Source organism: Staurois parvus, unplaced genomic scaffold, assembly GCF_062004578.1.
Source record: "Staurois parvus isolate SC_StPar_1 unplaced genomic scaffold, SC_StPar_1.0 ptg000105l, whole genome shotgun sequence".
Classification (NCBI taxonomy): Eukaryota; Metazoa; Chordata; class Amphibia; order Anura; family Ranidae; genus Staurois; species Staurois parvus.
This window is the reverse complement of record NW_028317901.1, coordinates 4676604-4700556: the sequence shown is the minus strand read 5'-3', so window position 1 is coordinate 4700556 and position 23953 is coordinate 4676604. Positions and strand designations below refer to the sequence as shown.

The 23953-nt window shown below is 40.5% G+C and overlaps 1 protein-coding gene across 2 annotated transcripts in view; it reads left to right on the top strand.

The window, feature by feature from the left end:
* Positions 1–23953, top strand: part of VPS13C (vacuolar protein sorting 13 homolog C) — a 352171-nt gene that overhangs the window by 218490 nt on the left and 109728 nt on the right. For both annotated transcript variants that reach the window (XM_089671418.1, XM_089671417.1), the window contains 12 exons: positions 67–311; positions 11702–11931; positions 13603–13695; positions 13827–14192; positions 16272–16361; positions 16539–16694; positions 17033–17297; positions 17455–17615; positions 18070–18191; positions 18780–19077; positions 22658–23047; positions 23601–23705. In XM_089671418.1, the coding sequence (XP_089527544.1) occupies positions 67–311; positions 11702–11931; positions 13603–13695; positions 13827–14192; positions 16272–16361; positions 16539–16694; positions 17033–17297; positions 17455–17615; positions 18070–18191; positions 18780–19077; positions 22658–23047; positions 23601–23705 (2521 nt within the window). The remainder of the gene's footprint in view (positions 1–66; positions 312–11701; positions 11932–13602; positions 13696–13826; positions 14193–16271; positions 16362–16538; positions 16695–17032; positions 17298–17454; positions 17616–18069; positions 18192–18779; positions 19078–22657; positions 23048–23600; positions 23706–23953) is intronic.

Here is a 23953-nt window from a genome sequence, read left to right as displayed (position 1 = left end):
TCTTGTTTTTTAATAACACTTTTTTGTGACTGAGCAGTCATGTAAAAATAATTTATTCTTTACTAGAATGATTGACCAAAAAGATTCCTCCAGCTCAAGCAATATGATTGACATAGGCTACAAACAAAACCGCCAGGAGCGCTCAATCTCTGCCATCATGGAGAAGCTGTATGTTTGTGCCAGTGTGGAATTCTTGATGACTGTTGGTGACTTCTTCATTAAGGCCATGCCTCAGACTCCAAACACAGACAAACATTTTCACAGCCAACCCAAACAGTCCACGCCTGCCAAGATGAAAACAGAGAAAGGAGGTATGTTTTATGACCATCAGCTGTGAATAATTGCAGACTGTAGTATTAATTATTTTCTTGTTTCACTTGTCTTTGTCTTTTTTTCATACTTGTCTTTTATTTTTCCAATTTTTTTTTTCCTGTTGCAATCATTTGATTGGTTATAACAACAGCGTTGAGCATGCTGGGGCTGGGACATCTGAGAGAAGTAACAAACAGATACATCCATACGTAAACCTTCAGGACATATATGAAAATAATGCTAGTGTGCTTTTTAGGACTCCGTATTTGCAAAAAAGTGACATGATCCACTGGTTAAGGAAATAGGTCCAGAAGAGGAGAGGGTAAGGGCAGGAATCAGAGGAAGAAGAAGAGATGTGGGTAAGGGAGAGAAAGCAGAAATAAGGGAAGAGAAGAAACTGAGGCCAGCCTTCAGGGGCTGAAAATAAGAGTGAAAACGAGGACAAAACAAGAGGATAGTAGAGGAACAGAGGCACATAAAATGCTTCCCCCACTGACTCAGGCCCAGGAAAAAAATAAAAAGCTATAAATAACTCTAAACTAGAAGAGTTCAAAGATAGAAAGTCAGAAGTAAGCCATGGTTCCCATATTTTTTTAAGAAATGTGGCATTTGAGTCATTGAGGATACTGGATAGCGTCTCGTTAACCACTTGCCCTCCAGAAGATTTACCCCCCTTCCTGATCAGGCCTTTTTTTTTGCTATTTGGTGCTGCACTATTTCAACTGGTAATTGCGCGGTCATGCAATGCTGTACCCAAACAAAATTTGTCCTTTTTTCACACAAATAGAGCTTTCTTTCTGTGTTATATGATCACCTGTGCGCTTTTTATTTTTTGTGCTATAAACAAAAAAAAGACAGAAAATTTTGAAAAAAAAACAATATTTTTTTTTACTTTTTACTATTAAATTATATAGTAGAGTCAAAGTTAGTCATAAATTTAGGCCAAAATGTATTTTGCTACATATCTTTGGTAAACAAAATCCCAATATTGATTGCTTTGTGTGAAAGTTGTAGCCTCTACAAACTATGGTGTAGATCAGGGGTGGGCAAACTTTTTGACTTGAGGGCCGCAATGGGTTCATATATTGGACCCGGAGGCCGGACCAAGAGTAGATGAATGATGTGTATGTGTCATCCATAGTAAGTATAGTAATATTCCCCCATAGTAAGCATAGTAATTATTCCCCCATATAGTAATTCATCACCCATAGTAATTCATCCCCCATAGTAATTCATCCCCCATAGTAATTCATCCCCCATAGAGTAATTCATCCCCCATAGAGTAATTCATCCCCCATAGAGTAATTCATCCCCCATAGAGTAATTCATCCCCCATAGAGTAATTCATCCCCCATAGAGTAATTCATCCCCCATAGAGTAATTCATCCCCCATATAGTAATTAATTCCTCATATTAATTCATCCCCCATATTAAGTCCCCAAGTCCCCCCTGTGTCAATTTACTTACCTTTGCTCCGCGCGTTCCTCTCGCCGTGTTCCCGCGCCGTTTCGGTCTTCAGGGCGGACTGTGAGAGGAGCCTAGCTCCCCTCACGTTCGTCACGCTGCCCCACCTACACACATCCTGACAGCCATCCTGACAGTATCACGCTCCGCGGGCCGGATTAAAAGGTCCGCCAGGCCGTATACGGCCCGCGGGCCGTAGTTTGCCCATTGCTGGTGTAGATACTGCAACTTAAGCCATTTTTTGCTATACAGCACTGCACTAGTTTAACTGACAATTGCGCGGTCATGCAATGCTGTACAGAAATTTAATTTATGTCCTATGTCACATAGTACTCGTGCAGCAATTTTGCAAACGCAATTGTTTTTTTGTTTTTTTTCGTTTTTTTTAAATGCACTTTTTTTACTTTTAATGCACAAACACAATATATTGGCCAATTATGTTGTAAAATATAAAAGATGATGGTATGCTGAGTAAATGGATACCAAACATGACTTTAAAACTGCACACGCCCCATGCAATGGCGACAAACTGCATACATTTTTAATATCCATAGGCAATGCTTTAAAAGCCTTTACAAGCTACCATTTTAGATTTACAGAGGACATCTACTTCTAGCATTACTGCCCTCGATCTGATGTTCGCGGCGATACCTCACATGCATGGTGCATCCGCTGTTTACATACCAGCACAGGGTCAAATTTTATGCTATCACAGGGAATGTAAATATCCCCTGTGATTGCAATGGGCATTGACAGGCATTCTTTTTTGAGAAATCTGGGGTCTATTAGACTCTCACCAAGATCAGTGTGATCAGATGCTTCCCCAATTTACGAATGGCGCTATTTATATCCTGCGAAACTGAAGTGATGAACTGCTCATAGCTTCCAATTTCTTAGACTATAGAGATGATTGGCGCCATTCCGGTCTCCAATCAGCTCTATGGTCAGCTGGCAGAAACACCAGCTGCATTCTCAGGTTCCCCCGATGGCACAGGACTGCCTGAGAAGGCCGTAGAAGGCAGCTGGGGCATCTTCTCCCGCTGCTTGTAAAATCAATCATGCAGCTAGCCACTAGGATTGCTTTCACATGAAAGCCGATCGTCGGCTCAAAAAAAAAAAAAAACAGGATGATGCCTGAAACTGTAGGCATCATCCTGGTATAATCACTCAAAATCCAGTGATGTACCAGTGCGTCGCTGGTCCTTGTTGGGTATATATGCTATGTTCTTCTTTTTTTTTTCTTTTTTTTTTTTTATGTAGCCTGTGGGCTGAATGAAAAAAAGAGAAGAATCTCTGCCAGAAAGTGTGTGGTATGCCCACCGTTAGAATATACCGCCCTGCATCCACCCACTTCTAATGGTGGGCACACTCAGTGGAATGCTTTAAAAAAGGCCTGGATTCTTTCTTGCATACACAGAATATAACTGGATGCTAACATTTATAGGTAAAGTTGATCCAGGGAATATCCGATTGCCTCTCGGGGGATCAGGAAGGAATTTTTTCCCCTGCAGGAGCAAATTGGGTCATGCTTTGCTGGGTTTTTTTGCCTTCCTGTAGATCAACTGTGGGTATAGGATTATAACTTTTTTTTTTTTTTTTTAATGGTTGAACTGGATGGACTTTTGTCTTTTTTTTAGCCAGACTAACTATGTAACATGATATGTTATTTTTTTTGTTGTTCAGCCCGTGGGCTGAACGAAATAAAAAAGGACCTAACAGATTCCTCTATTCACATCGGTCGATGTGGATGAAGAAATCTCTGCCAAAATTTTTTTTATTAAATATATACCAAGCATAGGGGCCATCCACCCACTGGCCACCCCAGTCCCCCATGCTTCAGCATATATGCTCTTTTTTAACTGCGCATGAATAATTTCATCCAACAGCACTGCACACACTAACGTATGTATATTCTGAGAGCATGTTCCTGTTGCTGTCAGAATAAACAAGTCGGTGCTGAAGCTGAATGGTATTCCTGCAAAGAAAACCGCAATGATTAACAATAAAACAGTAACTCAATAAAACAACTTTTTTATTGAAATATGTGCCCAAAAATATAAAAAAATATATATATATGCTAAAGCATAGCGTCCATCCACCCATTGGCCACCCCAGGCCCCCATGCTTCGGCATTTATGCTCTTTTTTTAACTGCGGATAAACAAATCTTATCCAACAGCGCTGCACACACTGACTTATGTATATTCTGAGAGCAAGTTCCTGTTGTCAGAATAAACAGGTCAGTGCTGCAGCTGAATGGCATTCCTACAAAGAAAACAGCGATGGCTAACAATAAATCAGTAAAATCATAACAGTAACTCGACAAGAGCAACAAAAACTACAGCTGTTTTTGATTTTTAAAATTTAAAAAAATGTTTTTGTACTTGTACTTTTTATTTTTTATGTTTTTTTTAACTTTAACCAGATTGTAGGGTCTCTCAAAATGCGATAGCCAGTTTCCTGACTACCTAACATCTTTTGATACCCTGTGCAAATATGTGCCCTGAACTGTGCCGTGCTGTACCCTATACTAATACACCATTAGTGTGTGGTAGCAATGGAAGCAATCCTTGAAGTAGAGACCAGGTTGGCCAGGACAGGAGGGACAAAAAAAAAAGCGGGTGTCACACCTAATTATATGTCTGCTACAGATACATCTTTTTGGGTTGGGGTACCAGGAATGTCATCGGGAGAATGCCTCTCATGCAGGCAGCTAACTGCATCTAGGTTGGGGGTTTGGGCCATAGCATCTTCTGGATACAAAAGGGCCGTGATGATCTCTTCCTGGAATTTTTAGGAAGGATCTATTACGTCAAGTTGCTTTGTAAAGCACAAAAGCATTATATAGAGCCAATTGGAATAAATAAACAGACACTTTTTATGTATGAGCGTCTGACTTTTCGAGAACCTAAGTATGGCTTCATCATCTGGCCGTTTAAGTCCACCCCTCCCATGTTAAGGTTGTAGTCGTGGACACAGAGGGGCTTGTCAGCAACAAGAGCTGCCGTGGAAATTTGGATGATCGTGTCTGCGTGAATGAAAGACAGGACGAAAACATCCCATTTGTCCTTCCACTTCACTGCAAGCATCATTTCTCAAGCAGGCTTTTTCCATCTTTCTAAGATGGGTATTTACAAGCTATTGGTGGAAGCCCCAGCGATTTAGGTCACAAGGTGCTACAACTGCAATTCATTTTTTTTTTCAGTAATGCCCATGTTGAGGTTTAGACCCAAGAAAAAAAAATTTGGAAACTGTAATGGGTTTCCATGCAAATGGTCTGGCAAGTTTTGAATTTGGGTTGGTGGCGATGAACTGTTGTGCATATAAATTGCTTTGATCCACAATCAATGCATACAGATCTTCCGTGAAAAACTGCTCCAAAAAATCAAGGGGAGCAGTTAAATTTGCTGCTTCCACCAGAATTCCGGGTTGGGCAGTGAATGGGGGGGAAGTACGGGTGCTGCAGAATTTGCGGGCTGCCCATCAGGATTTGCAAACACATCCAGAAGGATACTAAGGGCTCTTACGGGCCTGTGTGCAAATTCTTGGTGGCTGCCGGGCACTACTTGTGCTCACCACTGCACCAGCTTGTACTGCACTTATGGGACTTGCCACATCATCAAATGATACTGCAATGCTGGTATGTATAAGACCAGGATGTATTAGGCCGCTGGTGCTCGCCAGTTCAAAAGGTAGAGCGGCACTAGTGCTGGCACTCTGCTGCATATGAGAATCATCATGCAATTGTAACATCTCGGCAACCTGGGAACGGGATTGGGTACCCCTGACCTTGACCCTTAACCCTTCTTTTCCTCCTCTTTCTTTCTAATTATAATTCACCTCTTCATTAATAAGCCTATTGCCTTATACACATTTTTGAAATGTTGAGTTCTACACGAAAAATGTTTTCAGATCATGTGAAGTTCTGCAGCAAACCATTACAAACAAGGTGTAAGTATATGGTTGGTCTAGCAGCAAGGTGACTTGTTATTGGAAGATGCAATGTTTGTAGCAGATGTCCCTCTTTTATTAACCATTTTAATAAACAGGAAGCCTTTATATGACTTCCTCTATTTCCTGTTCATGTGATGTTTCATAACAGTAAACAATAATTAGTGACCTAGATACTTCCTGTAATACTACTCCTTATGTCAGGCGCTCCATGGCTGATTTAATTAGTTCTTCTGAGGAACAGAACAGCCCTTTCCTTACCTGCTTCATGAAACCTAGTAACCCTATTTCGTCATGATTTCACAACATTGGTTTGATACAAGGCACGTACTCTGAAAGCCAGTAGCAATTAAAGCAACGTTCTCATCAAACTGAAACTGGAGCATTTGACTATTTAATGGGTAACTCCGCTTTCGTGGGAAAAAAGTAGTAAATAAAAAATATATATAGCATATACAATTGCGACACAAGTCATATTGTAATTAAATATGACCTTTTCTTTTCAATCAGCAGCTTGGTGATTTTCTGTAAAACCCAGTGCAATATGGCAACCTGGAAGTGTTCTTTACACATGAGTTTTATACATGTTGCAGATTTCAGCGCAGAAAAAAATCTGCACGTGATATAATTCATTTCATTGTGCCCTGGCAGAATGCATGCAGAAAAACTGACGTCTCTGCACTATGATGTGAACAACACCTTATGGGCTCGTTCACACCAGTGTGCAGAGATGTAATTTTTTTCTGCACGCGTTCTGCAAGGACACAACAAAATCAATTGGTGTGCCTTGTTCACACCACAACACTAGTGTCACATGCAGCTTTTTTTCTGCGCAGGAATCTGCAATCTTTATAAAAGTAATTTGAAACGTGCATGAAAACTGATGTAAACTGATGTCTCTGCAAGTGAAATCTGCGCATCAATTTTCATCAGTTTTTCTGCATATATGGTGTGAATGAGGCCTAAAGCTCATCTCTTCATAGCAATAAGTAACATAACATGAGAAACACATGACTGCTTTGGTACAAAAAAAAGGCTTTTAACAATTACCAAAAGCATATACTATGAACCTTTTGAAATGGATCACTGGGTTCTTATCGGCAGTTAAGAACAGTACTTTGTCTATAAAATATATTTTATTAACTCTAGTTCCTGGCAAAGTTACTGTGGTGGTAATGTACAGTATATTTCGTACCACTTCTTATTCAGCTGTTGTAACATTTTAGTAGAACTGCCACTGTTAATCCAGGATTTAGTGAAGCATTATACAGTATATCCAAGATTCTTTGTAACTAATCCTGATTTCTTGAGCTTTTTATTGTGCATAATTTGTAAACATCCACTTCACTGTATATTTCAAATTTTTCTGAAATTGCATGTGTATGTGTGCATTCTTAAGAAATCGGAATGTTTTTAAGAAACATTAGTGTTTTTCCACTTTGAGAATATATTCGTTATCATTTCATAAGTGTTTGAGGAATGCATATTGTTCTGTCACGTACATAGACAGGTATTAGTAGATTCTCCTGTTGATTCATGCACCTTCTGCATACATTATTTTATTGCTAAGGAAATTAGTAATAAAAAAGACAAATAGACCAAGAATAGATACTTTGATTGACTTCACTAATTTTACTCTGGTTAATATCCGAGAATATTATGTGTGCACCCTTCCATCTATTTAAATCCACTAAATACAATCAAATTAGTGGTGTGCCTTATAGCTTGTTTCTTAGAGAAAGCAGACACATCCTGAGTAGAAACCCTGCCCCCTGCCAGAATGCTGTGTAGAAGGACCCTTGCTCTCTGTGTCAAAACAGTGGTAATTCTTCAGGGGTCTGGCATGCCCCTCTGCTGAGTCAGAGATAGAGCTTTCCAATCAGAAGGAAGTGTGAATTTTGCTGGTGGGAAACCCATAATTCCAACCTCCGCAGAGGGACCACTGCTTACACCTATAGATCAAGCATGGTAGCAATGACTTTTCTACTCAGAATGTGACTGTTTTCTGCAGAAAACAAGACTTTGCACACCTTTTAGCTGATTTAAACTGAAAGTTTTTAGTTGCGAATTAAAGGCCTTCTTGGAAAAAAACAAAAAAAGTCCCACTGCAAGGGTTAACTGCTCGTTTATATCTAGGAGACATAAAAGCAGTTTCTTACCTGATTCTCCACTTTCCCATACTTGGCAGTGGACTGTTCCTCAGTGTCCTCATATCCAGTGCAGGGCTATGGTCATGCATCAGTATTGATAATGTCAGAGGACCTCAGACACCTGGAGCATAGGCTAAAAGAGACTGCAGGGAACATGTCTAGCAGTGCAGAGAAACCTGCCAGAGCAGAGGGTCAGGTAAGTAACACTGCCAGTCCCCTAGATTTAAACAAACAGTTACTGCTTGCAGTGAGGGCGCAATCCCACTGCAAGGGGAGGAGGTTTTGGTTTCCTGGTGTTTGGCCATTAAAGTTACTCTGTAATGAGAGAAGTATAAGGGCTGTAACTGCAGACATCCTTCTGAAAATTCTAGTGTCAGGAGTAAGGACCTGGTTCCCTGCTGGAACCTGTAGTTCCATAGCCTATTTTTCCTGGAATTTTTTTCCTGCAGAGATCTTCAATCAACTGCCAGGCTGGATAATCTAGATCCAGTGGTCACCCCAGACTGGCACATCGAGCATGTGCAGACCTTTTGCTAAGCGCTGGGTCGGCCGATACTAAGCCCCATCCTGGACTGGGGCAGGCCAGCGAGTTAAACATCTCGCGGGGATACATGACCAGGCGCTGGAGTCCACATCACAGTGTTGCCCTGGCCAACAGCCCTCCCATTTCAGTGTAGAGGAGGTTCTGTCTTGGTAGCATCACCCACGAGCTCCGTTGGGTTGGTAAGTAGATACCCCCCTTCTCTCCTCGGACACAGTGTGGGGTGCGGGTCCTCGGGGTGGTCGAGCCTAAAGGTTCTCCTCCTCCCCTATAGGCTTGAGCTTCTGTTACTGATCCTTTACCCCCCGTCCTTCCCCAATGCACCGGTGGCGTTGTGGGAATGGTATTGTCTCATTAATTCCTTTCCTCCTCTCAGGCGCAGGACAAAGGCTGAAGGGATTTTGGTTGCTCTGCTAACTTCAGACCGGTCTATGGTACATTAGCATGGCGTAGATGGTCATGGATGCTCCCTAGTGTTTGCCTCTTCGGGAGCCCGACTGTCCTGGGGTCAGACTCCCTGTTTTACTGTCTCAGGCTTTGAGGACATGGCTACTGAAAGCCAGCCTTCAGGGACAAGGAGTTTTCGGGTATGGTGTCCTCACAATGTTGGGGGCTCATAGGCCTACCTCTCGTAAGATATATCTTCATACCTGGAAGGCTTCTTATTGCCTGGTGCATGGCTCTGGGTGTCCATCTCCATGGCTCGGTTGTAGGCTTTTCTTCAACAAAGCATTGAACAAAAAACTTGTCTGAAGTACCATCAAGGTCCACTTTCTGCAATCATTGTCCTTTTTCAGGGTCTCTTAGCCACAAACCCCCTGCTTCACACCTCTATTCAGGGATTTGTCTTCTGGTGTATGCTCCCCATTACCACGGTGGGATTTGAAGTTGGTTCTCCAGAAACCTTTCTTTGAATAGTATCGAATTCATCCCCTGCTTACTCTTCCTCAAAATATTGCTTTTGTGATCGCCATTGCTTCTGCGAGGCAAATGTCTGAGTGGGCGTCCTTGTCTTGTAAGTCTCCTCTTTTGGTCCTGCACATGATGTTTTGTTTTTCTGTCTGTGACCCTTCTTTTTTCAGAAGGTGATTTTTGGTTTTCCCATCTGCATGAGGTAATTGGCCTGCCCCTTTTTGTGTTCACGTACGTTGCCTCCTAATGAGGCTGTGTGGTTTGGGTGGTTTGTTGGTTCCTGTCCACTGCAGAATCTTGCAAGGGCTCAAGCTCATTTTTAAGCTCATGGACAGCCCAAGGTGAGGCCTGACATCTGCCTCCTTCCAAAATTCCCATTGACACTTGTTCAGGTGTATGCTTTTGCAGGGCAGGTTCCTCTCTTCCCCGTTGAGGCATATTCCGCCTTTAGGCATTGAGCATCTGTGTCTCGGATCTGTGAGGTGGCTCCCTGGTCGGTGCAAATTTTTACAATTTTTTCACATTGTGTTTGCTTTTTCGAATGCCTGTTTTGGACATAGGTTTGCAGGCTGCTGTTTCTAGTCCCTGGTTTGCCTTTCTCATGGTTATTTAGGTGGTTGAATGGTTTGCCTGGTTACTTCAGTTGTTTTTGGTTTACCCACCCCTCAATGAGGCACTGCTTTGGGACAATCCCTGTGGTCAAGGTTTAGAATAGCGGTTTCCATCAATGAATGCAAGAGAAAATGGGGTTTTTTGTTAGTCACCATAAAATAACTTTCTCTGAGTTCATTGACGGACACAGCACCCACCCCTCTTTTGGCGGTTATGAGAGGGGGTTGTATACCAGCTAGGTCTGCCCATAGCTGGTGCTGTGTTTCTTTTCTGCCCAGTGTCCTACTCCTGTAGGTGACAATATAACCCTATGGTCAAGGTTCAGAAGAGCTGTGTCCATCAATGAACTTAGAGAAAGGGATTTTACAGTAAATAACAAAAAACAGTTTTTCCGATCTAATGATTGACTCCTCTTGAAAGGGACTGTTGGTAAATGTTTGTTCAATTGGGTGCAGCACTGATCAATGTATTCTGACAGCAGCGGATTCTCACTGGTAGAATACAGTAGCACAGTGGGAGGATTCCTCCATCTACCTCACTTGTTTGGATGGGGAAATCTGATCAGTTTATTCAAGCAGCCCCCTGAGGTCATTTATGGCCAGCTTAAGACACAACGCACAAACAGGTGTGTGCTCACTGAGTTACAACACTTTTGGGTTCTCACTTTTACTGTGCTGGTGCATTGAGTTGGCACTGATTCATATCAGGTGCTCTCTGTCCACAGTCTGTATTTGATGGCACAGAAGAGGCATTAGGGGGTCTATTAGACATCTGAAATCTCTAAAAAATAAACAGGTAGTAAAAGCATGCTTTCTATCCTAACCTGTCCCCCTGTATTACATTGTATGTTGTGTATGCTGTTAGTCTTCTCTCCTATTCACCTCCCCCACACTTTGAAACTGCTATTATACCCTCTACATTTCTCTAGTGTACATACTGCCCATTTTTATACTGTCCATACTTCTCTCCTGCACGTGCTGTCCACCATTATGCCCTTTATATCCCTATCTTGCATATATTGCTCCCTCATATACTCTCCAGCATTTGTGTCCTGTTCTGTCCATATGTCTTTCTGTCATACCCTCCTCAATGCTCTCTGACTGCCACTGCACCCTTGTACGTCTCTAATTACTGCCACTGCACTCTTGTACGTCTCTAATTACTGCCACTGCACCCATACAATTCACTACTGACTGCTGCTGCACACATGTGATTCTCCTCTGACTGCGACTGCACCCAAGTATTTCTCTACTAACTGCCACTGCACCTAATTCTTCTTTTCCACAGAGTGCCATTTGAATCTGTTAACTGCTCTGCACCACTGCAGTAGTTCTCTTTTTCACTGTACCAACTCACTGCTGCATTGAATGCCACTGTATTGTTCAATTCTCCACTGATTGCCACTGTAACATTGCGATTCTCTACTGTGAACTACATATCACAAACTGCTGCACTATGTATGCTCATTCCCTATGTATATTATGTATGTTGTGCATTCACACCACTGGGAGCATTTCAGGAGGTAAGGTATTGCATCACTTGCAATAACAACACTAAGGAATTTAGTTGTTTTTTTTTAACCCATAACTTAACAAAACTAGTGGATGAACTGCATATAATGCCATATGTTTTACATTTTTTCTGTCAATTTTGCTTAAGTTTGAACCCTGCAAATATTGTTTTCAAGAAAACTTTTCATAAGACTGTATGTTTTCTGTATTCATGTTCTGCAATTTAAACTTTGCTTTTCTTTTCTTTAGAACAGGCAACTCCCCAGAAATTTAAACTGAAAGCATTGATCATGGATCCTGAATTGGTATTTGTGGCCAGTTTAGCAAAGGCAGATGCCCCTGCCTTAGCTGTATCCTTCCAGGGCAATTTCTTGCTTTCTGATGTGAACTCAGAGAAAAAAGTAACTGGCATTGTGAAAGAATTCAAAGTTCTAGCCTGTCCATTTCTCAGAGAGCTGAGAGGCAATAACATCACTACGGTATGAACATTTTCTTGCTTCTAACTGTTCAACTTGATGTACCTTGTCTTCAACCTTGTCTTGGCTGGTGGAAAGCATCCAGCTTTAGCATTTTCTGTGGGTTGAATTATCAATTAAGACTAGATAGCCACCCAAAGTGTAGAAAAAAAAAATCTAGCGGTATGATTACTAGAAAGATTCAAAATATATGTTGCAGAGTGATTTTACCACAGTAACCAACTAACTGGCAGATTCATAATTAAGAAGATACCCGGTATTTTAACTAATACTCATAAAGAAGTTTGCAAGATGCACATCAGCTAATGTGTTCATACTGTTCACTGCTGTTATCTCTGTTTTGAGCTTAAAGTAGAACTATAGGAAAAGGTTGTTTTTTTTCATTATGGAGTAATGGAGGGTTTAACCCCTGTCAGAATTTTGTTTGCCGTCTGTGTCCCATTGCATAGATTTCCCTTCACTTCCTGTCCTATAGCCAAATAGGTAGTTGTAGGAAATCCCTGCAACTTAAGGGAATTCCTTGGGGTCCCCCAGGTTACCAGAACTAGTGTCCCAATTGGAAGAGTTCCCCTCTTACTTTTCTGGCGACAATCCAAAATTTGGAATTTTTTTTTTCTACTTTCAATGGCAATGGTAAACTGGAAACTTTGAGAGGGTGAATCTCCTTAATAGAGACACAGACAGCAATAAAACCTGACAGGTGTTCCAATCCCTCTCCACTCTATCCAAAACTAAAAAAAAAAAGTTTTGTCTTTACTTATACATTAATGCTAACCATACTCCCCAGTGGTGTATTTAGGTTTTGTGCTGCCCTAGACAAATTGTCTCCCCCCGCGGACACGGGCCAACACCCCCCCTTCCCCCTCCCCCTCCCACTGACAGAGCCTGACATTGACCAACAACACCCCTGCCCCCTGCCCGGGAGAGTCTTCCACTACCCCTCCCCCCCCATCTTCACAGCTCCAAACATCCCCAGGAATAAGAGTCAGGCTCTGCATACACCATCAAGCAGCCCGTAGCCTATCTTGGATCACACCTGGTTCCCATGGCGCGCATGTCCCTTCTTCCATCCCTTCTTCTGGGGGGAGGTGATGCCGCCCTAGGCAAATGGCTTCTTTGCCTTGTGGTAAATATGCCCCTGCATACTCCCTGTATACTTTCTAATCCTCTTTTTTTTTTGTTTTCTTTTTTTTTTTTGTAGCGCTCTTATTTTTGAATGTCTTTCTATTTTCTTATTTCTTTCCTTGAATGCATGCTACACTGTTAAGTATTTTATGCTGCTAAGTTGTATGTATGTTATCAGTTCTTGACATTTTTACAGCATTGTATCTATAATATGTAGTTTTTTGTATAATGGATCATCCTTACTTTTTATCTGCACTTGTTCTAAATCCAAAATAACAATAAAAACATAACATTGAAACAAACTATTGAGCTAATATTTAAAAAAAATTTAATTCTGATTGGAATCATAAGTTGGACCAAAACAAAGAATATTGTATTTGTAGCACATTAAAACAAAGCATTCCCAAATGCAATTAAAATGTAAAATTCCTGTTCTAGGACTGTTTAGATGGGATTTGTTGTGGTGTTTAGAGTTAATATCTATTCCTATGTATATCATCTTTCCCCAGTGAAATACTTGTAACATTGGTGCAATGTTTGATTACATAGGTTGTACAGCCATGTTCCTTGCAATTGGAAAGCACAACTGATGAAACTGGTAGCCAGAATGCTAATCTTACTGTGGAAGAAGTCATTATTAAGGTAAATAACCATTGGCAGAATAAGATAACACATTGGCAATTTAGTTAAATTGAGTAGAGACTACTTTTTCCTACATATTTGGGGATACCACCAATTAGAAAAAGTAATCACATGTTCTGCTCTTCTCCCAGATCTCACCTATTATTCTCAATACTGTGTTGACTATCATGGCTGTTTTGAAACCAAAGCCCAAGGAGGATGTGAGCAAAGAAAATGTAGTTGAACACAAGAACATTTGGAGCACAAGGACAACAGAAAGCTGCAATAGTTGGTTCTTGGGGGTGGAGTCAGCTGTTGAGGTTACAGAATGCTTTCAGAACACAGAATGTTCGAAAAAGACAGAGACCTTTAGTATTAAAGTGAATTCTGTGCAGGTGACACTTGAATGTGGTTTGGGTCACCGTACTGTGCCTTTGCTTTTGGTAGAATCTACATTCACTGGAACTGTAAATAATTGGACATCGCTTATGAATGTGACTGCTGACACCACCTTAGAGGTATCATGACAATTATCCATTTTTGTTACTGAGACTAATTTTTACTAATATATTTAAAATAACATGTTTTGTTTGTGATTGGGGCACTAGGGTGTACATCGTTTGTATTTTAGTGGCATTACAATACCTTGTGCATGATTAAAGTAATGTATAGCTTTAGTCACAATGGAATCAATTAAACCAACTAGTTAAGTGGAGGAGACAGGACTACACTGGCAATTAAATCAATTAAATCTTATTTGCTACTGAGATAATTCCTATTTGTTGACAGTAAACAACAAAGCAATCTGCACCCAGGGCTGATCACTGGCTTGTGATTGCTGCATGAGTGATTAAATGAGTGAGCACAATTAACTGCGAGAGCTGACAGCCTCCCATTGCTTTTAGTGGGGCTACCTACCTAAAAGTCTTCCTGATTTCTTGTCGTTTTCCAGTGAGGTTCTTACACTCTTGAAGCACGTGTGCCACTCAAAACACCTCGAACAACTCATTGCAACATCGCTGTAAACTTGCCGAATCATGTCAAACGTCTGTGGCATTTTTGCCCAGTTTCACTCAGAATTTCATGCTTGCTCTTTGTTCTAACTTGCTGTCCACGATGAAATAGCAGACATGGCAATGCACGTGGTCAGAATAGCACCAATTGCACACTGGTCCTGATGTACACTGGACTATGTCTTTTGGCACACTGACTTATGAAGGTTGGGGTGCTCCCTGTAACTGTGCATGCAGCCTTGTGCTGCCATCTGTTGGCATGGTACAAAACTAGTCTCGAAACCTTTTGATACCACCTCGTATACACTCACTGTCCACTTTATTAGGTACACCTGTTCAATTGCTTGGGTAGCACAAATTGCTAATCGGCCTAGCACATGGCAGCAACTCAATGCATTTAGGCATCTAGATGCGGTGAAGACGACTTGCTGAATTTCAAACCAAGCATCAGAATGGGGAAGAAAGGGGATATGTGACTTCGAATGTGGCATGGTTGTTGGTGCCAGACGGGCTGGTCTGAGTATTTCAATAACTGCTGATCTACTGGGATTTTCATGCACAACCATCTCTAGGGAAATGAAGACTCCTCAAACCAGGCAATGTTTTTCCTATCTTCTATTGTCCAATTTTGGTGAGCCTGTGCGAATTGCAGCCTCTGTTTCCTATTCTTAGGTGACAGGAATGGCACCCAGTGTGGTCTTCTGCTGCTGTAGCCCATCTGCTTCAAGGTTCCATATGTTGTGCATTCATAGATGGTATTCTGCATATTTTGGTTGTAACATGTGGTTATTTGTGTTACTGTTGCCTTTCTATGATCTTGAACTAGTCTGCCCATTCACCTCTGACATCAAGGTTTTTTCATCCACACAACTACCGTTCACTGGATATTTTCTGTTTTTCGGACCATTCTCTGTAAACCCTAGAGATGGTTGTGCATAAAATCCCAGTAGATCAGCAGTTTTTTAAATACTCAGACCAGCCCGTCTGGCACCAACAACCATGCCACATTCAAAGTCCGTTAAATCCCCTTCCTTCACCATTCTGATGCTCGGTTTATACTTCAGCAAGTCGTCTTCACCACGTCTAGAAACATAAATTCATTGGGTTGCTGCCAAGTGATTGGCTTATTAGCAATTTGTGTTACCAAGCAATTGTACAGGTGTACCTTATAAAGTGGCCGGTGAGTGTATATGTGTATATATACACATAATAGGGTCTGTTTAGACAGGAGCAAACTTACCTACAAGCATATCTTTGAAATGTGGGAGGAAACTGAAGTATCCGGAGGAAACCCATGCAGGCACAGGGAGATATGCAAACTCCAGGCAGGTAGTGCTGTAGTTGTGATTCAAACTGGCAATCCTAGTGCTGCCAAGTGGAAGTACTAACCACTTAGCCACTGTGCTGATTGCAGGTGTGAATGCACCCTTAATGGTTAGTGTAGCTAAAGGTTTCCTTGATTAAGTTTTGCCAATATCTTTTGAAAGAGAAACAAGCTTATAAATATCTGTACATGAAAACATCCCATAAGCACACCAATATTTGCAGTGTATTACAACGTTTTTTTGCTACACATCTTCACAGGTTCACTACTACAATGAAATGTATGCTGTGTGGGAGCCCTTGATTGAGCGAGTTGACAGTGGAAATCGGCGCTGGAGTCTGAAATTTAAGGTTAGAAAATACTATATTAAAATGCAATGTCTATTTTTTTTTTCTAATACAGTGTATTGTATGGTTTGTCTTTTTTCATGTCTGGTTTAGCTACTTATGAATTTTGCTAATATTTATAAACTGAAAGTATGGCATCTAGAATAATGAATAATGCAATATGTTTCTTTGTGATTGAAGATGAAGAACAACCCTGTTCAGGACAAAGGTCTTCTCCCTGGAGATGATTTCATAATGGTCCCTGAACCTCAATCTGCTATTAACATTACTTCTAAAGATACCATGAACATCACGGTCTCTAAATGTACTCTGGGAGTGTTCAGTAACTTGTCAAAGGTAAGTGTGAAGACTGCCAATGCTCACTTTAAATTTTGTAATGGATTTAATAAGTTAGCATATATTTTTGGAGGTAAATCATTGTGTAGCATGGCTTAAAGTGCACTTTGACTATGGTCTTGATAAGACTTTCTGTTAATGCATTATACAGATTGGAAAGATGTGCTTTTTATGGCTGTTCTAACAGAATATAAAAAAATGGAGCGAGAGGATATTGATCATTGGCATTTGTTGTCATTTGCAGCATGCACATATTGAAAGAAACTACGTTTAGGAATGTTTAATTCTGCTCAAAGGTCTGACATTTTACATATGATGCCTTATCTTCTCTTGCCTAGGCTTTCTCTGAAGGAACGGCTTCAACTTTTGACTATTCTTTGAAGGACAAGGCCCCTTTGATCATCACAAATGCACTGGGTGTCCCTCTTATACTACAGCATGGCCGAAGTTTACGGCAGTTTGGCTCACCAACACATGATAATGTTCACAATGTGAATCAAGGGCAGTCACTGGAGCTTGAATTTTCTGAAGTAGAGCCTTTGCATTTTAATAGATTGTCAGCCCTTCATCGGCAAGAAAGTAGCCTACTTACGCTTGGCATAGGTAATTGCTGTAATCTCATTGGAAATTATCAAGACACACACCTGCTTTCCTTCCTCTATTCATGTACAAATAATATATCAGATCAGTGGAAATAGTTTAAAAAATGCCTTAATCTGAATATGGATCTTTACTGGTTGTCATTCACTTTTTCTCCTAGTGCCTCAAGGATATACAGAGGTGGCAAACATTCCAGTCACAAAGCCAGCTCGACGTCTTTATAATGTGCGCAGTCCTTTGGAGAAGAATTCTGTCTCTATCGTTGTGCAAATTGATGCCAGTGAAGGAAACAAAGTACTATTTGTTAGATCTCCTCTGCAGGTGAATGACATTTTTCCTTCTTTGGCTTAAAATAATGTTGTTTTGTTATGCTTATGCTATCCCCATGGGCCATTTTGTATTTGATGAAGCTCTAGTAGACCTTTTTTATAAGGCTCCATGCACGCTTCTATAGAAGTTTAGCATTTTGCTCCCCAATTACAGGCAGAAAAAATCCCTTCTGTATTGCAATTTTGAAAACTGCTAAATGAGCCTGAACGCTTGTACAAAAAAAACTTTCTGCCAAGAGAAACGGTTTTTAAGTCATTGTGGATATGGACCCCTGGTATTGTACTCTTGAGTACCAGCGAGAGATTAGGAAATAATGTCACTTGATTTTTTGCACGATTACTTATCTGTGTTGTATTTTCTTATGCTGTCATGAGAGTGGAGTTCTGTTGTTTTGTAGCATACATTAATATGATAAGATAATGAAGTAACAAAAATGTAATTTCAGATCAAGAACCATTTCTCAGTGCCATTTACTGTGTATAAATTTGTGCCAAATGCCAAGCTACTGGAGCCGGTTGGTATATGTAAACCAGATGAAGAGTTCCATGTACCTCTGCATTCTTACAGGTATTTTTTTTATCCCATCAGTGGAGGAATTTTCGAACCTTTGGTCCATTCAGTGTTCTCTTCTAATTCTTTTTTTTTTTTTTTTCTATATATAACAATTTTAGCTGAAAGAAAGAAAAAATAAATTGTGCTTACTTTGTCTTATGTCTGCGGTTTTAAATAGTTTTTTGAGGTTATTTTTATATGCTAGCTGCAAAAACCTTTGGGTTTATAGTAAATGTCCAAATTTAAAATCTGTGAACCAAACATAGTGACATACTAGTAGGAAAGTTTGTAGCAAATTAGATTGTCAATAGGAGAGCAAGTAGTAGTGTGAATGAATGTTGCATGTTTTTCTGTATCTAAGTGACTGTTAGAAAAAATCAGTAGGTTGTTTTTTTACCCGGGGAAGGCTGTTTTTCTGAAATTGCGGTAAGATATTGTTAAGGAAATAGCTTTTATATATTAACAGTGCTTCCTGCTGTTCTGTTTTCAGACTTTAATGTCTAGTTTAACTGTGTAATATCAATTAATATTATTTTAGGAGAACAGCCCTTAATAAGCTTTTGCCTCATTTTATCTTTCTGTTTGCTTTTGTAACATTGTTAGGTGTCAGCTATTCCTGAAGCCAACAGGTGTTCTGGATGGGCAGTTTAAAGAGTCCACTACTTACATCACGTGGAAGGAAATGCTTAACAGGAGCAGTGAGGTTCAATGTACCCTGCAGTGTCCAGCAACTGAGATTAACTTCCTGCCATTTATAGTGAACTGTACTGCTGTTCCTGATGAAATCAACTTCATCACCAGTAACGGTGAGAAGGACTGGGATCCAGCCTACATTATTCATCTCTTTCCATCACTGACTATCAAGAACCTTCTGCCTTATTCCCTGAGATATCTTCTAGAGGTGAGTATACACAAACTCAGAAGTTTGGCTTAAATTATTGGAAAGGACTGCGGTAGGTATATGTAACTTGTTACTTAGGGCTCATTCAGATGGGTAATTAAGCCTGTTGTCTGCACAGAAAGCAGCAGGCAGATACATGCGCATCCACCTTGGAACTTTTGCCTGCATGTTGAACTTTGACATGTACATGTAAACATGTCTGGCAGCAGCTCTGTGTGGAGGTGGGGCTTAATCGCCCATCTAAATGAGCTCTTATATTTACTGCCATGCTGTCTTTTCCAAGACATAGTTTATTGAAAACCCTGATGTATACATGCAATATATATACAGTTGTGCTCAAACGTTTACATACCCTGGCAGAAATTGTGAAATTTTGGCATTGATATTGAAAATATGACTGATCATGCCAAAAAATGCTCTTCTATTGAAGGATGATGATCATATGAAGCCATTTATTATCAAATAGTTGTTTGGCTCCTTTTTAAATCATAATGATAACAGAAATCACCCAAATGGCCATGATCAAAAGTTTACATACCCTGGAATGTTTGGCCTTGGTACAGACACACAAGGTGACACACATGGGTTAAAATGCCAATTGGAAGTTAATGTCACACATCTGTGGCTTTTTAAATTGCAATTAGTGTCAGTGTATAAATAGTCAATGAGTTTGTTAGCTCTTACGTGGATGCACTGACTAGGCTAGATACAGAGCCATGGGGATCAGAAAAGAACTGTCAAAAGTCCTGCATAACAAGGTAATGGAGCTTTATAAAGATGGAAAAGGACATAAAAAGATGTCCAAAGCCTTGAATATGCCAAACAGTACTGTTACATCACCTATTAAGTGGAAAGTTTGGGGATCTCTTAATACCAAGCCAAGGTCAGGTAGACCAAGAAAGGCTTTGGACATCTTTTTATGTGCTTTTCCATCTTTATAAAGTTCCATTACCTTGTTACGCAGAACTTTTGACAGTTCTTTTCTGATCCCCATGGCTCAGTATCTAGCCTAGTCAGCACTTCCACGTAAGAGCTAACAAACTCATTGACTATTTATACACTGACACTAATTGCAATTTAAAAAGTCACAGATGTGGGACAATAACCTCTAATTGGCATTTTAACCCGTGTGTATCACCTTGTGTGTCTGTACCAAGGCCGAACATTCCAGGGTATGTAAACTTTTGATCATGGCCATTTGGGTGATTTCTGCTATCACTCACATAAGACTTTAAGAGAGCTGTAACAATGCAGAGGTGTGAGGTATGTTTAACACCTCACACTTATCTCCCACAATCCTTTCCAATGATACATTATTGAGATCTTCTTTAAAAGAGGTAAGAGGTAATCTATAGTATTAAAGGAGTAATAATGAGCTCATATTTTAGTCAAAGATTAGTGAAATATTGAAAGCCAATGTGTAATGCTGCCAGGTTCTAAGCAATTTAATTGGCAATTTCAGAGTTTTTCATAAGCTTTCAATTACAAAAATCTGCTATGTAGGACCTTCTTTTTATCCCTGCTTCAAGCAGTCATTTAGTTAAAATTGTAGCGCAAAATTTATTAAACCCACAGTAATGGCTGAAAGCTATTTTTCAACCATCTATAGTGCACTAATATGGCTACATTCACCGCAATCATTTATCAAAACTGATTAATACTAGCAGAGCGCTACAAAACTGTCAACAATACTTTTTATAGCAAGCAGTACATTAAGTCCGTATGACTTCAATAGAGTCTAGCATTTCCTGTCAAATAAGAATATTATTATTATTAATATGCAGGATTTATATAGCGCCAGTAGTTTGCACAGTGCTTTACAACATGATAAAAAAAAAACTTCCCACTTCAGGGCTGAAAAAATATAGAATTATTCCCTCCACACTAGGGATGTAAATAAGAGGTTGAATTAATTAATGATGCCCATTCTACAATCTCATATAAGCAAGTAATTTAAATATTTGTGTTTGTAGCACTACTCCCGTAGGAGCCGCTGGAGTACTGTCCAAGTCCTTGCCCTGCAGCCAGGCACATAGGCTTGTTGACTTGTTTCTCCAATCATCAGTCTAGGGGTGTTGTTTTTTTTGTTTTTATTTTTGTTAAATAGGGATGGGGATGAGTGGAATACTCCAGATTAGGAACTCTGTACACGGAGGACCTGACTAATCTTCAGAACCAGCTATATCTGTGCTTGAATCAGTCTGTGGACTTTAGCTGTAAGCAGTAGCAACAGTAGATTCTTTGGAGCCCAGAGCAGTGTCCATTTAAGTAGTAGTGGGCAGAAAGACAAGCTCTTTGCAGCACCAGCCAGTATTTCCTTTGTTAAACCCACAGCTAACTTCCTAGCACCAGAGGGGGTTCACAGCACACAGTCTCTAAGATCCTTAAGTATGTCTGTTCTCACAAGGCCCAATAGACACTGGACACTTCCTCTTTGATACCGGACAAGATCTTCGGGTCTTGGCAATTTAGACCCTCAGGTAGCCCACCTGAAGCCTACGGCAGCAGGTGCCTGGGGGATCAACGTTCCCTCCCCAAGCTTGGACAGTCCTATCCACGAAAGACCCGGAACTCGGTGTGTTTAGTAAAGATATTCAGTCACCCAGCATGCCCTCGAGTCCCTCACTCTGGGACAGGCTGAGGCCAGGCTCGGACTGGGACACAAAATAGGCATTTAGGACTGAGCAGCCCAAGCCCAGGGACCCTTTCCTCTTAGCCCGGTGGCAGAACATCAGGGCCTGGTTGCAATGGCGACCTGTGCAACCCTGGTAGTTCCACCACTAGTGTCAGTAGGTTTTTATTTTATTTCATTTTTTACAATTTTATATTTTATCACTTTTTAAAAAAGTTTGTAGGAAAGAGAGAAATAAAGGAGGGAACGAAGGAAGGAGGCAGAGAATGAAGGAGCGAAGTATGGAGAGAAAGAAGGAATGAGGGAACAGGAGACAGAGAGAAGGAAAGAGAAGTATAGAAAGACAGAAAGAAAGAGAGGGGAAAGAAGACCCAAGACTGGCGGGCAATGTGGGCTTCGTAGACACAGGAGAAGAGGGCAGGAGGAGGAGGGGCAGCATTCTCTCTCCCTTCCCATCTGTGGTGGGCGAGACGGATAACTGTATGCCCTGGCACAGTCTATCCTGACAGATGCTCGGCTGTAGCTGCAGGAAGGGTTCAACCCAGGGCTGCAGGAGATGAGGGGGGCATACATGGCATGGAGGAGATGGATAGGAGGGGCGGCCAGGTGGCGCATAGCGGAACCGATAAATGCACATTCTGGTTACTCTATGTGCATTTGTTTTTTGTGTGCCATTGCGGTAACTGACGTTTATCCAGTGCAGAAAAATGCCACTCACCACAATGTGTGAAGGAGCCCTAATTAAGGTTTTGGCTGGGTCTTTTTTTTTTTTTTTTTTTTTTTTTATACCACTCTCTTTTGAACTACTGGAGAAATGGATTTTACAGTGGGTACAAACATTCCTATTTCTCCATGGTGCTTATTAAAAATCAGAAAAAAAAACAGGGTGATTGTGTAGGGATATTGTACTTAGTTATGTAATTATTCATTGATAATATTCTTATTCAGGGAACTGCAGACGCCCACATACTGCCAGAAGGAAGCTCCTGTGATGTCCAGCATTCACGTATCACGGGTGAAATTATGGAGCTTGCCTTAATCAAATACCAAGGCAGGAATTGGAATGGACATTTCAGAGTCCATGCAAATCTTCCTGAGTTTTTCGTTGTTAGTTTCACTGTGGACACTGCTGAAGACTTGACTGTAGACCTTTCTGTGCATGTGAAACGTGTGGGGAATCGTATGGTGCTCTCTGTGTTTAGCCCTTACTGGATCATCAATAAGACATCTCGTATCCTTCAATACAAAGCAGAAGACATTCATGTCAAACACCCATCAGACTACAGAGATGTCATTCTTTTCTCATTCAAGAAGAAGAACATATTCAGCAAGAACAAGGTACTACAAAGTTATTAGTGTATGTGATAAACAGTTTGTACATTAGTATCTGGCATACTATTCTGTCAACAGAACAGCCTATGCCACTTGCTTCTTTGTGTTGCAGTAATATGTAATAAAACAAATGAATTGTAATGTGGTTCTTTGTGGTGCATTTCATTCTGGATAGAACCCTAATGTGCTATAGCAGTAAAAGGTACACAAACCCATGCTGTTAAAAAGAAAAAAAAAGTCATTTCCATTTTTAGTGCATTAAAGTGTGCTGCTTGACCATTCACAATTACTGAGCTGACTTAGCATGGCATGCATTAATGTTTGACAGTGCAGTTCATTAATGCAATATATGGCTTAAATGGACCCCTAGAGACATTTGTTTGGTGAACTAGTTTGACAAACAAATGTTTCACTTACCTTGGCATCAGAAGGTAAAATCTGATTAACATCTCCTTTATTCTGGCAGACTTTGGTTAGTGAAGACATGGGTAACCTTATGTAGACCACTTTTGTAATTGATTCTAATTACAATAATATTGCTATTTTGATTCTGAAACAGATTCAGCTGTGTATTTCCACAAGTTCCTGGTCATCTGGATTTTCTCTAGATACAGTTGGAAGTTATGGATGTGTTAAATGCCCTGCTGGCAAAATGGAGTATTTGGTGAGTTATTAATATGAAGACCGGGAAAACTCTCCTGGTCTATATTTTTCTGCATGCTCAGTGGATTTAATTATTCATATTAACCTAATTTAAACAACATGTTTTAAGTATTTTTAGCTTGATCGTACAGTACAGGACATACAAATTGGTTCTTATACCATGGGGTTTTTTGTTTTTGCTGCATCCTGTAGGTGAATGGACACTGGCAAAGGCTTTGCTGGGACTGTCCCTCACTATATCAATAAAAC